Source organism: Lytechinus pictus, chromosome 5 (genome assembly GCF_037042905.1).
Source record: "Lytechinus pictus isolate F3 Inbred chromosome 5, Lp3.0, whole genome shotgun sequence".
Classification (NCBI taxonomy): Eukaryota; Metazoa; Echinodermata; class Echinoidea; order Temnopleuroida; family Toxopneustidae; genus Lytechinus; species Lytechinus pictus.
Genome location: NC_087249.1, coordinates 9,895,540 through 9,910,498, shown reverse-complemented (window position 1 = coordinate 9,910,498; position 14,959 = coordinate 9,895,540). Strand labels below are relative to the sequence as shown.

Genomic DNA, 14,959 nt, shown 5'->3' with positions numbered 1-14,959 from the left:
TTTTGTACAGAATAATGTGAAGACAAGGATTAGGGTTTATTTAAGTTTGGAGGTTAGGTTTTATGTTTAGCTCAACGTGCAGATTTTCCATCGGAGCAATTGTCGCCGGAGCAAATGTCATGGAACCCAATAATCAATCATACATTTCAAATTTGCGACGTTCAAGTTTTAAGTTAACCTGAAGAACCGACCCTCGGATAAAAGACACCAAGGCTTGTCTCACGTTGTCTGAAAAGGGATATTTCTGGGGTATCTGATAAATGTTAAATTGTATATCCTATTCGCCATTTTGTGGGTGATTGATAATAAATAATATGGAGCTTTTATATAGCGCTTAATACAATACAGTTTCTAAGCGCTTTACAATTTAAACAGAACGAAATAAAACAAGTACAACATGATAAATCTAGATAGAAACAAAGTATGAATTATCAGTATAAAACATTAAGATGTAATTAATGCCAATCATAAATAACAACAAATCTATAAATGAAATAGGAAGAAAATAACCTACAACTGGTAATTATTAGTGTAAAACATAAAGAGGTAATGAAATATCAATCTTATAACAACAAATCAATAGAAAGATAAGAGATAATTCGACCTAGATACTTTAGAAAATAAATCAAGAACCAACATTCTACAAATCTCGGATGGGAATAGGTTTACAATTCAGTTTAGCATGTAAAGATATGTCGAGCTGCAACTGAAAAGTACGACCGGAGTCCATCCTTGATAAATTGCTTGATAAAATGACGCATTCAAATTTTCATCTTATTCTCCAGTCATTTTCTTTGAGGCTGGTTGTTGTGCAATTTCCTTTTATCTACTTTTCTATTTCTTCTTTCACTGCTCGTTGTAGTTGGGGTAAAAATCACCATGGAATACCAAAGCCCTGTCTTACAAAGAGTTACGTTCGATCCAATCAATCGTAACTCTATGGAAATCCATCAGTGTCATAATTTTTTCTACAGGAAATTTGTGAAATGACCTTTGTAAACAAACGAGAACACACCAAATTGTCAAGAAATCAATTAATTTATGGATATACATTCGTATCTAGAACAAATATGCATTTTATATGTTGACTTTGATGGCTTTCCATAGTTGCGATTGATCGGATCAATCGCAACTCTTTGTAAGACGGGCCCCTGGAGACACTCATATTCTAATCTATATATTTTTCAAGGTGTATTCACCCGAACCCACACATTCATTAATAATAATGATCAGAGGCTTTATGGAACGAGGGGGCTGATTTTTAGAAACGGTGTATCTTTTCCTTAAACCAATCAATTCTGTGGCAGATTTGGCAAATAAAAGCGTGAAATTCGCCAAATATATATTGAAGGAAACTCACAAACTGACAAAGTGAGAAAATTATATAATGTAATGTTCCAATATCTATTATTCTTATTCTTTTTATTATTTCATTATCATTATTGTTATAATAATGATCTAGTTATTCTATTTATTTATTTCAATTTCATATTTTTAAATCAATTTTTATTTTATTTCTTCTTTCTTTAATTATTGTTGTTATATTTTCATTTGGTATTATTATTTTGGGGGCGTAGAGGATCCAGCAACAATTACCTTTCCACTACTACCACCACTGCCGGATCAAGAAAAGGGAGGAGTTAGCGGGGATAACCCACGCACTTAGGTGCCCTTAAAGGGATGGTCCGGGCTGAAAACGTTTATATCTAAATACATAGAGTAAAATTCACTGAGCAAAATGCCGAAAATTTCATCGAAATCGGATAACAAATGATAAAGTTATTGAAGTTTAAAGTTTAGCAATATTTTGTGAAAACAGTCGTCATGAATATTCATTAGGTGGGCTGATGATGTCATATCTCCACTTTCCGTTTTCTTATGTTATTACATAAAATCTTTTTTTTTTCTTCATTATTTCATACTTGTGTGTATAATATGTCTCCCTTATAATGAAATAAGTTGCAGCAATAAATATCTAATGCTTTAAATCAGTTGTCAATCTCATTTTCCTAGTTCTTGGATGAAAAAATTTGAATAAACCTAATTTCATATAATAAAATACAAAAGAACAAGTGGAGATGTGACATCATCAGTCCACCTAATGAATATTCATGACGACTGTTTTCACAAAATATTGCTAAAATTTAAAGTTCAATAACTTTGTTATTTGTTATCCGATTTTGATGAAATTTTCGGCATTTTGCTTAGTGAATTCTACTCTATTCATTAAGCTATAAATACTTTCGACCCGGACCATCCCTTTAATAAAGGAAATGTTAAAAAAAAAAAAAAAGTAGGGGATAAGTACGCAGTACATCGCAGCTAAATAACAGAGACGAAACCTAAATGCCTTTTATAAGGAGAGATGATCTTTTTTGTTCTTTTCAAATATTTCGGTAAAATACGAATTGCCTAAATTAACAACTGACCGTATAGATATCCGTCTGTGGCATGATTGTTAGAAGACCACGAAACCAAACATCATCAGTATTGCCCATCACTTGCAAGGCAGGCGTAGATGGGATACTCGTCACCGACAACCACTGGTAGACGTTGAGCTGCCCCGAGTTGTCCCCTCCGAACTGGTAGAAGAACTCCAAGCATTGTGGTCCCGTGTTCTGGGCAAAATCGGGCATGTTCAGTTGGCCCATGAATCCGTTGCTGGAGGATGCGTAAAGGTAGTGTGCTGCAAGAAATGTGGAAGAAAATTCAAACATAAAGAGATAAGATAAAGGTAATAATAACGATGATGATGATGATGATGATGATGATGATGATGATGAAGATGAAAATGATGATGATGATGATGAAAATGATGATGATGATGGTGATGATGGTGATGATGATGATGATGATGGTGATGATGATGATGGTGATGATGGTGATGATGATGATGATGGTGATGATGCTGATGATGATGATGATGATGGTGATGATGGTGATGGTGATGATGATGATGATGATGATAATGATGACGATGGTGATAATGATGATGATGATGATAATGATGATGATGGTGATGATGATGGTGATGATGGTGATGATGATGATGATGATGATGATGATATAATGATAACTAGATATGCTCGGCGGGTCGCGCAGCCGAGCACATGTATCCCCCGAACCCACCGCGTCATCCGTCATTGCGATATGACGGATTTCACACAGAAATTTGACAAATAAATACAATTATCATGGCGATAATGACCCTAGCATGCAGGTCCCCCAAGCCCATCTACCATCCAAGTGTGGTTGAAAAGTGACTTACAGTTGCGGAGAAAGAGAGTCTTGCATGTAAACTTCAACGTTGACCTGAAAATTACCTTTGACCTTACCATGTGACCTCTGACTGCAGCATAACATGCAGGTCCCCCAAGTCCATCTACCATCCAAGTTTGATTGAAAAGTGACTTACGGTTGCGGAGTTAGGTGTCATAAGGTTTGTGACGGACGGACGGGCGACGTTTGGATCCCTCAGTCTCGCCTTCACCTCTGGTGGGTGAGATAAAAACTCTTGTTACCATGGCAACAATGTCTCCGGCCACACCAAAATCAATAAGCGGCTTTGCTTTACCATAATGGACCTTCATGCCAAATGCAGCTGGTAGAGCGCTCACAAGGACATCTCTGCTATTTCCACAAAAACTCTTGTTGCCATGGCAACGATGGTTCCGCCCACACCAAAATCAATAGGCGGTTTTGCTATACCATACTCGACCTTCATGCCAAATTTGAAGATGATCAGAGAATAAATGCAGCTGATAGAGCGCTCACAAGGAAATCTCTGCGGCGGCGGCGGCGGACGCGGCGCGACGAGGCCAAATCCATAGTATCATCCGAACTCTGTTCGGGGGTTACAATAATAATAATAATAATAAATAACAAATAATCATGCCGATAGTGAAGTAAACACCTTTGATGTTTACAGCGATAACGCTAATAACAATACTGTATTATGAAATATCCGATAATGAAAGTGGTGATGATGCTTTTCATTTTACATTGTGGTGGAAATGTAAAAAGGAAAAGGTATACGTTCATAATAATGCAAGATCATTTTGCAGAATACACAATAGACTTTCATCCACTTGTATAATGCATAAAGGAACTTTAAAGTTCAATTTTACATTTTTTTTCTCAAATAAAATTTGAATTTGAATTTATTTCCAACAGAAAAATGTGATACAAAATAATAATCATGCTGAAAAGAATTCGATGTCACACAGTGGACTATGTGAAAATATTATTCACACTGTTAAAATACTCAAATTCAACAGTGTGAACACCTCGACAGTGTGACTGTTCACAGCGTGTTCACGTTGTCGACAATGTGAATACGTGATTCACACTGTTGACGGAAATGCTCAAATTTAAGAGTGTGAAGGAGATTTCACACTGTGTTCCACTGTGGGACACTGCGTTCTTTTCAGTGAGGAACATAGATCTATAATTACATTCAATGGTATAAATGAAAATTAAGACATTATAAAGAAATTTTAAAAATGGAACATCTTATTGTCGACAAAAATACAAAATTTACACAGAAATATATAATAATCTAAGGAAATAGATGAGAATTGTATTAAGATAAAAACATCTAACACTTCTCCTTCATGGGGTGGCGCAAAATAATCTACATATATTATACTACATTAAAAATTATCCTCTGATTTAAATTGTCTCCCTCTTTTCTTTTACGTTTGTGCCCATTTTAACCCCCCCCCCCCCTCTTTGCCCGTAGATACGCCTCTGATTGACACATACCGTGTGGTACGTTGTAAGTATGATCTCCGGAAGGATGGGGATCCGTGAAACTTGGGTCATCACTCGTCTTCCTGATCCAATCGAAGTTATCGGTGACCTCCTGTCTGATACCGCACCATCCATCGACGATGCTGATCTCGAAGTCACATTGGAAACCGGTGAGAAGCGTTGGCGGCGCCGTCGTCGACTGCGCTACATGGTCTTTTGCAAAAGAAGCATACAGAAACCTTTTTCATTTTAAGCTGTTTTTTGTTTGGTCAGTTTATAATGAATAGGTGCACTGGCGTTTTAATGGGGGGGGGGCTTGGGACCATGATTAGTAAATAAATAAATAAATAAAATGAAATGAAAATAGAAAAAAAAAATCACAATCAAGAAAAAACGACAAAAAGACGGGAAAGGAGATGAATAAGGGTGAAATGTGATATATTTCTAAATACTATGCCAGAATCTGTCACATAATTAGATTTATGTATAAATAATGTCAAATTTTCGGCTGCTTTACACAAAATTTGCCCCATACGCCATGTTTGGCCCTCTCGATGGAAGTCGTATAAAAGCAAACTCTATATTTTGTTAGGAAGTAGCGCGTTTTAACATTTTAATGCAAAGAATATAGCCTGATTATATTGATTTTCTGACAAATTGCTCAAGTAATCGTGGAAGGAATAAAGCGCTCTATTCTAAAAGGGGTTTCATCAGGTCCCTAGAAACGAGTTTTTTACTGGGGTTGCTGATGTAAATTTGTCAAGGAAAAAAAGGGTTTCACTACAAAATGAAGGTCATTTTGGTCGAGAGAAATCGGACAAGCAAATAAAAAAAAGGTTTTACTATAAAATATAGGTCATTTTGGTTACATTCCTCCATTTTTAACACCAACCAAAGAATAATATAGTATGCAGCACCCCAAGGAAAATTTTGGAAGTGCTTCAAAATTTAGCACCCCAGCACCCCCGCTTCCCAGGGCCATGGGTTCCACCGACACAATTTTTCTTTTGTATTGTTTTATTTTTTCCCTCCATAATAGAGAGAACCAAATACCTGTTATGTGCTTTATTTCCGTTTCGCCAACATCATCAGCATAGTCAATGCAGAAATGTCTCCCGAAATTTTCAAACCTTTTTCAATAGTAGCTGTCTACTAATGCGACACCTCCAAATACATTACATACGCAAAAGAATACTCAAACGCTATAGCGAATGTATAGGATTTTTTCTTTCGTTTATAGATAAATATGAAGATACGAAGATCTACAATTTAGACGTCAATGTAACAACAGATTGAATGCATTCATATCACGCTTACATGCCCTTTTCCTCTCAATCTGCGGATTGTGATTTGGAATAAAATGTAATGCGCGAGATATTTTATCCTCCTTTGGGGTAGTAAAATTACCAGTATATCTTATTTGTAGATATAAGATTTATACTGCACGTTAGTAACTTTGAATTTAAAAGGAAAAAAAACACGTGCTAATTAAACTTTATATCTCGACCACGTCATAATAATGGTACAAATTATAAGCAATTATCGAGATATCAACTAGAATTAGGATGATCGAAGTCAATGACTTACCATTACAATACTTTTAACCTTATCATCAATGTAATGGACCCTTTCGGGGGCTGGGGCGGGCTTCAGCCCCTACTTTTTTTTCAATAAACGAGTACAAAATTGACCATCTGATTATGACTTTTTACATGGTCAGCCCCCACTTTTGGATTAGCCCCCACCCCTCCGACTTTCTTTCAAAACCGTTCCGCGGCCCCTGCATGCCTTTGCCACTTAGTCCAATATCCTTTCAAATATATTAACATGGATCTTATTAATAGGATTGATATTTAAAACTACATCTATGATTACGTAATACAGCTGGTGAATAGTACTCACATAAACATGGCGTCAGACATATTAAGAAGAGAACACGATTCCTTATACATCGGTCCCAATTCATCTTGGCCGTTCAATATCGGGTCTCGCTTCAAGAAAAATGACTCTTTTTTCGATTGAAGCATAAAAATCAGGTACGTTTGATAGTATTTGATTTAAAAGATAGATAGATAGCAATGAAAGAAGAAAGAATGGTCTACAGTGGTATTAAACAATAAAATGGTATCACGTGTATGGGGTTTATTGAGATTTTAGAACCTATAAAATAGCAAAGATTGCTAACTCGACCTCAAAATAAACAATCCGAGGATGGCGGGGATGTGTCTTCCTATATATTTATTCCAATAGGCCTTTGCTCCCGGGGGTGTTTTATAAAATTACAAAATTGACTTATTAATCAAATTCATATTTGTATTGATTTATATCTAAAACAGAGAACATAATGCAAACTCATTACAAGTATATAGCTTATTATTATTCGGTAGCATAATTCATATTAGATAAGCCAAGACATGGCATAGGATTTTCTTTTGGTTTAGTAACATAATAATTTTGCGAACAACTGAAGCGTTATAGGGTCATAGTATTTGCCCCTCGATACACAACGGATTCAAGAACATAGCAAATGTCTCCTAAAAATGATGTCCTTCATAAAAATAAAAAACCAAGTCTTTGTCGAAAATTGATGAAACAAACCAGCAGTTTAGTCCTGGACTCTGGACGAATGATATATTTGATTTTTTTTTCATCAACTCCGAAACTTGGGACGAAACTGATGTTCCATTTCACCAATTTTAATTATGTTTGACAGGCATTTTCAATACGGTAGGGCATTTTAGCAATCAATTCGTAGCCGCTTTCTGTAACACAGAGAATCTTATGTCAAAAACCCTTCATGGCAAAGATGTCTGTGTCGAAAATCGGTGAATCAAAACAGCAGTGTCGTCCTGGGCTTGGGACAAACAACATATTTGCAATTTTTTTGTCCAGTCCGAATCTTAAGACGATGGGCTGTCTCGGTCCACCAACTTTCGATAATGACCTCTTTTCTGTCCTTTGTGATTTGACGGACATTTTCAATAGATTCTGAATGTTGCAGAAAGCGTCTGTGAAGTGAATGCTAAAATACGATATTTACTGCGTACTTGAATCCGTCGTGGCGCGGAAACTCACTACTGTCTCGATGCTATATTATGTATTTTTCAATCATTACCCCATGTCACGTGAGTTTAGACAGTTTAGTCACAGGTGTATACGGGGGAGGGGGTTACTTTGGAGGCTTACCCCCTAAAAATGACAATCATGTGCAATTCAAATTGTGTAAAGAATAAAAGTACAATGATTGACGGCCTACATTGCCGTGAGTCAATTACCAACAGTCCAAATTACTGTCGTGATCGCCCCATGATGATATAAATACAAATACAAAATGATGATGATGATTATTATTATTATTATTATCATCATCATCATCATCATTACTACTATTATTATTATTATTATTATTATTATCATCATCATCATCATTACTACTATTATTATTATTATTATTATTATCATCATCATCATCATTATTACTATTATTATTATCATTATTATCATCATCATCATCATTTCTACTATTATTATTATTATTATTATTATTATTTTTGTTATCATTATTATTATTATTATCATCATCATCTTCATCATCATCGAAACTTTGTTTACAAATTATAATTTCTCCTATAAAGCTTCTTTATTTACTCTCTATTGTCCACGGCGGACTGCATTTGGATATTAATGAGTCAGAAAGAATTAAGAGGATCGAGGGTAATTGAATTCCAGTTCATCGTTGCTTAGCCGTGAACCAGAATAGCCTGGTGGTTAAGTCGCTGCCCGGAAAGCAGTAGATGGCAGGTTCGAATCCCATTGGTTCCAGTTTTTTCTGACTTACACTTTTCATTACAGATAGGGCATGCGATCTTAAACACATAGGAGTAATGCCGAAAACTTGTTTACAAATCATAACATCTTCAAATCATGACCAAAGATTAATAAAGGAAAGAAAATGAAGAAAACTTAGAAGGAATAAGTGACAGGTAACACAGGGGGGGGGGGGCAGTATAGGCAGGTATAGACAAGTGAAGAAGTTGAGGGAGGTGTATAGGGAGAATACATTCTAAAAACTTTTTATCCAATATTAATTGGGTAAAATGAGAGCATGTATGGTTCCTGGGTAAAATGATACCAAATACTTTGTAAATTGTACGCAATGTTGCCCTTTAAACTTGCATTGTACCCAATATGAGGGAGAAAATTACGCAGCAAATATGCTTGTTCCCTTTTACCCAATATTGGGTAAATTTTTACTCAATCTTTTTTAGAGTGTACTCTGAAAGCCGGAAGTAGAAGAGGGATGTAATGGAAAGTGAAAAAATAAAACAAAGGCATAATAAATCATGCATGGTATGCAAACACATTTTGAAATCAAGATAGAATGTGGTAAAAACTCAAATATCATTAACATTTATAGGAAACCACGCTGATTACACCTGATCAGAAAACAGGCCATAATATAATCTTGAAAATTCATGACCTCCTTCCTTTTGTGTAAGGTTATTGTATTTGTATATGCTCAAGATGAGTTCAATAACATTTACATTCGAGAGGTTCGTTTGGGTAATGGAATTGAATCAACACATTAGGTTGGAAGATATTGAACTTAATGGTGACTTAAAACCTTTTGATTGTTTGACATTCGTCTGTAAAATCTAATGGGTGGTATGCTGACACAATGACATCCATGGTTTAAGCCAGGGTTACACCAAAAACTGCCGAATAAATTCGGACCGATTTTAGCCGAATTCGGCCTAATTCTGATGGTTTCGGTGGATTCGAATGTTCCCGAATCCTTCCAGAATTTTCTCGCACTCGCGGAGAGAGAACAGAATACTCCTGAAACTTCCCGATTACGTGTATTCGGATTGATTTGCAGCCGATTCGGTTCCGGTATAACCCTAGCTTTAGTCTAACCCGAGATAACTTCGATTTTAATGAATTAATTGGTACATAATAATTGTCATGAATATGAAACAAATATGAAGCCCGGCATTCCATAGATGTGTGCTTTAGAATTCTAGTAGGTTAAACCGAGGTTAAATTATGAGAATATAATTATACCGCCCAATGTGTTATCATTTACGAATCTGTCACCACAAGTAGACCTAGTATCTTCATGTTTTGAAATTTCTTTGTCTTTACCTCATATGGCGGCAATCTACTTTTACTTCTAACCAACACTCGGCAACATACTGTCCACACAACTATTGGATAAAATCTGCCCAAATATGGGAAATGAAAACTAATAATTGGGTAATAAATTTGCTCAATTGGACAATAATTGCCCACATACAGCACACGGTGTCCGTGTAGCATCGAGATATTTACATTTGGTCCTAAAAGTTAATTTGTGGCAATTAGGTTGACCAACATTTGATACAATATGCACATTTACTTGTGAAGTCAGGTAGCTAAATACCTCAGATTTTCTTTGCACATAGTTCTATTTTCAAAAGAAAATTTAAAAATTGTCACTATGCTACTCGATGTCCACCAAATGTGGCATTCCCAATGCTACATGGATCTCGGACATGGACACCCATGACAATTTTCAAATTTTCTTTTGAAACTATGCATAGGATATCTGAGGTATTTAGCTACCTGACTTAACCCTGGAAGGACTGGGGTCATGATGCCCCCCCCCCTCCCCCACGCTTCGCGAGATATTTCCGACACGCAAAAAGATAGCGCTGCAAAATTTTATGACTTTTTTGTCAAGTCTCGAGCAACTTTTGAGACCAAATTCGCGACATAATATGGGAAATGAATTTCATAAAAGGGTGATTATATTTCGTTCCAATTGGTCTGCTTAATTAATCTAGGGTTTAATTTAGTTGTTAAATGGTCTGTAATTATTTCCATTGAAAAAAAGATGGAAAACAAAGAAATACATAAGAAATTCTAAAAACAAAGAAATACACAAGGAAAAAAATTGGCTTTCGCAATTTTTCTTTGAGGAAACCTTTATATTAGATTACAAAGATGACAACTGGAAAAACAAGAAGAAAAATTGAAGTGAAATTGGGTGTTAAATATGCAAATAACATTTATCATGAATAAATTTGCATATTCTAATATTTTGTTCGTAATAAATAAAAAATAATTATCTTTAAAAATCTTTTATACTGGCTTGTAGTTTATGCGGTGAAGAATGTGCGTGCCAAATTTCGGCGAGAACGGCGGCCGAGATCAAAAATCAGGTAATCAAGATTTATGCTAAATGGCCCTAATTGGCTCTAAATTTCTAGTAAAGTGTAGTGTCTTAATATAAATGTAAAGCCAACAAACAATAAATGTGTATATTAGTATTGAGTTGTGCTGAAATGTCACAATTTGTGCCCTTACTTCATGGAAAGATCCCAAAAGGCGCTCTGTGATTTAACAAACACCATTCTATACGAAGACACAATATAAATAATAAAAAGAACCCACAAAACCAAACATTCAGAGTAGATAAAATGGTAATCTGGAAAAGAAGATACATTTAACATTGTTTAAGGCACTGTTATTATTATACTTCAATGACAAGTTAAGGCTTCAAATTAATTTAGAAAAAATAAAAACAATGATGTATCTGTTTCAATATATTAAAAGTAGAAACATGATCAGACCAATCTTCAAAAGCTGTGAGCGAGCGAGGCGAGCAAACAGAAATTATTTTTTTTATACAAATGTCAAATTTTGTGATAAAACTTGACATAATATCACATTTGACCCTTTTTTCCTGCCCTTTTCTTATCTTTCTCCCTTTTTCTTGGTTGTGAACGTTTTGGAGGATCCATGACCCTAAACCCCCCCCCCTTCGATCTGTACGCTAGTGCTATTATAGCACACTGACTGGAAGTAGAATAAAAAAAATTATTAGATTGTCCTTCCCCTTCCTCGCTAAATGAATCTAATTAAGACAGTGAAGCCTTTAAACTTTGCATTTTAGAGCAGACAAAAGCAAAAAAATTCAGTGATAAGCAAGCAGGTACTAACTGCTCAACAAACATGTAACTTTGCCACTCAATAAAATAATAATGACAATCTGCCCGTAGTAGTGTGAATCGGAATTATATCACCTTGCGAACAAACATTATAAAATCAAAGGAATGCAATAAATATTGTTGCCACGAAGAGCGAGTAGTTGTTAGAGACTACTGGAATGAAATTAGAAAAACGAAACAAACACTCCTGCATATGGGCGCGCGGGTCGGAGAAATATCCCATGAGTGCTTGTGAGCTCTTCTTGTGATGATAAGGATTGCGTTTTTGCTATAGTCCCGAGTACGTGATGGTCAATATGGGCACTCATCTAATTCCTTTGTAGTTTTATATACTTTCGGCCAGTCTGGAACTCCTTTTAAAGGTCAAGTCCACCCAAGGAAAATGCTGACTTGAATAAATAGAGAAAAATCAAACTAGAAATAGTGCTGAAAATTTCATCAAAATCGGATGTAAAATGAGGAAGTTATGACATTTTAAATTTTCGCTTATTTTTCACAAAACAGTGATAATTATGCACAACTCAGTAACATGCAAATGAGACAGTCCATTATGTCCATCACTCACTATGTTGTTTTTTATTGTTTGAATTATGCAATATTTCATATAGATTTGACAATAAGGACCAACTTGACTGAACTACATAGATTTAGATTTAGATTTATTTATTTCCGTTCAATAAATTTGTTTCTAAATATAATCAAAGTAACAATACATATTCAATATAATACAGACAGATCAATGAATTTCGTAACAAATGTTGCCAAGAAAAGCAAAAGCTTGTAGAGAAGGCAAGCCCCTAAGCTTAGTTTCAATACTAATTATAAACAAACTATATCTACAAAAATCGAGACGGACACAGAAGACGAGCTTAAAACAAGTAATCCACAAATATCAAAATAAAACGAATAAGCAACAACAAAAATAAGTGAAAGTAGTTCAAATAATAATAATTACAGTGATAACAAAAATAATTAAAAAAATACTTACAAAATTATAATAGGGAGGGAAAAGTGGCAAAGGAAAGAAAGAGGGAGATAAGGGAGGTGCAAATAAAAAGTGCAAATGAAAAGAGGAACATGGCAGGTGCACAGGTCGTAATGTATTGTATCATGGTGTAGTGTTGTTGTTTTTTCTATAAGTAAAGTTTGACAAATTTATTGGTAGTTCAAGGTTAAGTTATTATGTAGCTTTAGTTTAGGTTATGTGTTAGCTTGACTTGTTGGTGTGGAGTATTGACAAATGAGCATCTTTTTAAGTTTGCGTTTAAAAATATCAAGGTTTGTAGATTCAATACACAGGTCCAAAAAGATAAAAGAGTTTTTAGCTAATATAGTACGGGTTGGGGGTAGGTGATAACAGTTACGTTGTCTCGTTGGGTAATCGTGTATAGAGGAGTTTTTACAGAACATATATGAAATTGTTGGGAGATCATCTTTGTTTAGTTTATACATAAATTGGGCGAGTTGAAAAAGATATAAATCGCTCACTTTAGGAATATTATTTTGGAAGAATAGTATATCTGTGTGTGATCTGAATTGGGTTTGAAAAATTATTCTAAGAGCCTTCTTCTGCAGCAACAGTATTCTTTGTAATTGTATTAAACAATGCTAATTCCACATGTTCAGGAAGGAATTAATCGTTGTATCACTTGACAATGAGGTGAAAATTAGAAAATTTCATATAATAAAATACAAAAGAAATGGTGAGTGAAAAAAAAAATAGTGAGTGGATGACGTCATAGTCTCCTCATTTGTATACCAGCCAGGATGTGCGTATATAAACCGTTTTGTGAAACTAAGCGAAATTGTAAAATGTCATAACTTTCTTATTTTACATCTGATTTTGATGAAATTTTCAGTGTTAAGCTTGTTGGATTTTTCTCTTTTTATTCAATGAGATTGGACCCAGCGGCGCGATGACGCTGCATCTTGGCTGGGTTTGGATAAGGGTTTGAAGGAGGACGTAGTCTGGAAAAGGTGCACTATTAGATATACTGATAAAATGAAAAAAGATCAACGTTGGTTTATCTCAATATATTTGATATCAGTAAAATATGATAACAAATATGAAGATACAATTAATCGATTTAATTAAAAGCAGATGTTTAGGTGAAATGTTTGTTTGGGGTACATGATCAATCCCCCAAACCCTCATCTTGTGCGTCTGGGACGCCACTGATTGGTCTAAGCCAACGAAAAGCCTTTAAAGGGGAAGTTCACCTTGGATGAAGAAAAGTTTGTTGTAAAAATAGCAACAACAAAAAAATATATATATATATCAGTGAAGAATTAAGGAAAACCCATTAAATATTAAGAAAGTTATTCGAATTTTTAAATTTAGAATTTGTGACGTAATAAACGAGCAACTGCTCCACACGGTAAGTAATATAAAATGCATAGATTTTTATTTTTTAATGGTTTGTGATGACTTCTTTTTGTTTTCTTTTTAGGACCGGTTGTGAAATTATCTGTCTATATACTGAAGGTATACAGTAATAACCATTTTCAATTGACATTTCATTGATTTTTACCATACGATATGTAGAAAAGCTGTTCGCATATGACGTCACATATCAAATAATTAAAATTCTAATAACTTTTTTTATTCTTTGATGGATTTTTCTCAAACCTTGGGACTAATTTTTTTCCTGCTATTTTGACGATCATTTTTTTTCGTCAGGGTGAACTATACCCTTTAAGCATACTACAGTGGCGGATCAAGGGGGTGGGGGCACATCCGACCCGTGCCCCCCCCCCCCCCTTGAGAGCCGTACATATAATTTTAGTCATTTTTTTATTATTATAAAAAAAATTCACAACATGCACCCCCCCCCCCCCCTGAATTGAAATTCTCGTGTCCTTTTTCTGTTTTTGGTTTTGGCTTTGACGAAACGGAAAGTCAGACGCATCTTCTTGTTTCCCTTTTCCGTTTCAAAATCAGAAGAAAAAAATCTGATTGTACCGCCGTCATGGTACAATTTGATACTAGTACCTTGATAATTACGACACCGCCTTCTCAAAATCAACGGGACATCGCACGCTCAAACGAGCGACCTTTGGGCCTTGCTAATAGGGGGGCACCCAAAGCAAAATTTACGACTTTGTGGTAAATAGTTACTTAATTCCGATAAATAGTTACTTTAACCTGTGCCCTATACTCAGAGAAAATCTTACAAAGGCTTAATCATGAAAATATTGTTGGATTTATTATTAAA

At 35.1% G+C, this 14,959-nt stretch overlaps 1 protein-coding gene across 1 annotated transcript in view; it reads right to left on the bottom strand.

Moving 5' to 3' along the window:
• The window catches only part of LOC129262449 (MAM and LDL-receptor class A domain-containing protein 1-like), a 41,308-nt gene extending 34,433 nt beyond the window's left edge, over positions 1-6,875 (bottom strand). The window contains exons 1-3 of the mRNA XM_054900572.2: positions 6,655-6,875; positions 4,765-4,965; positions 2,430-2,686 (exon numbers count right to left, since the gene is read on the bottom strand). Coding sequence (XP_054756547.2) covers positions 2,430-2,686; positions 4,765-4,965; positions 6,655-6,718 — 522 coding nt within the window. The 5' untranslated portion in view covers positions 6,719-6,875. The remainder of the gene's footprint in view (positions 1-2,429; positions 2,687-4,764; positions 4,966-6,654) is intronic.
• Positions 6,876-14,959: the final 8,084 nt, after the last annotated feature.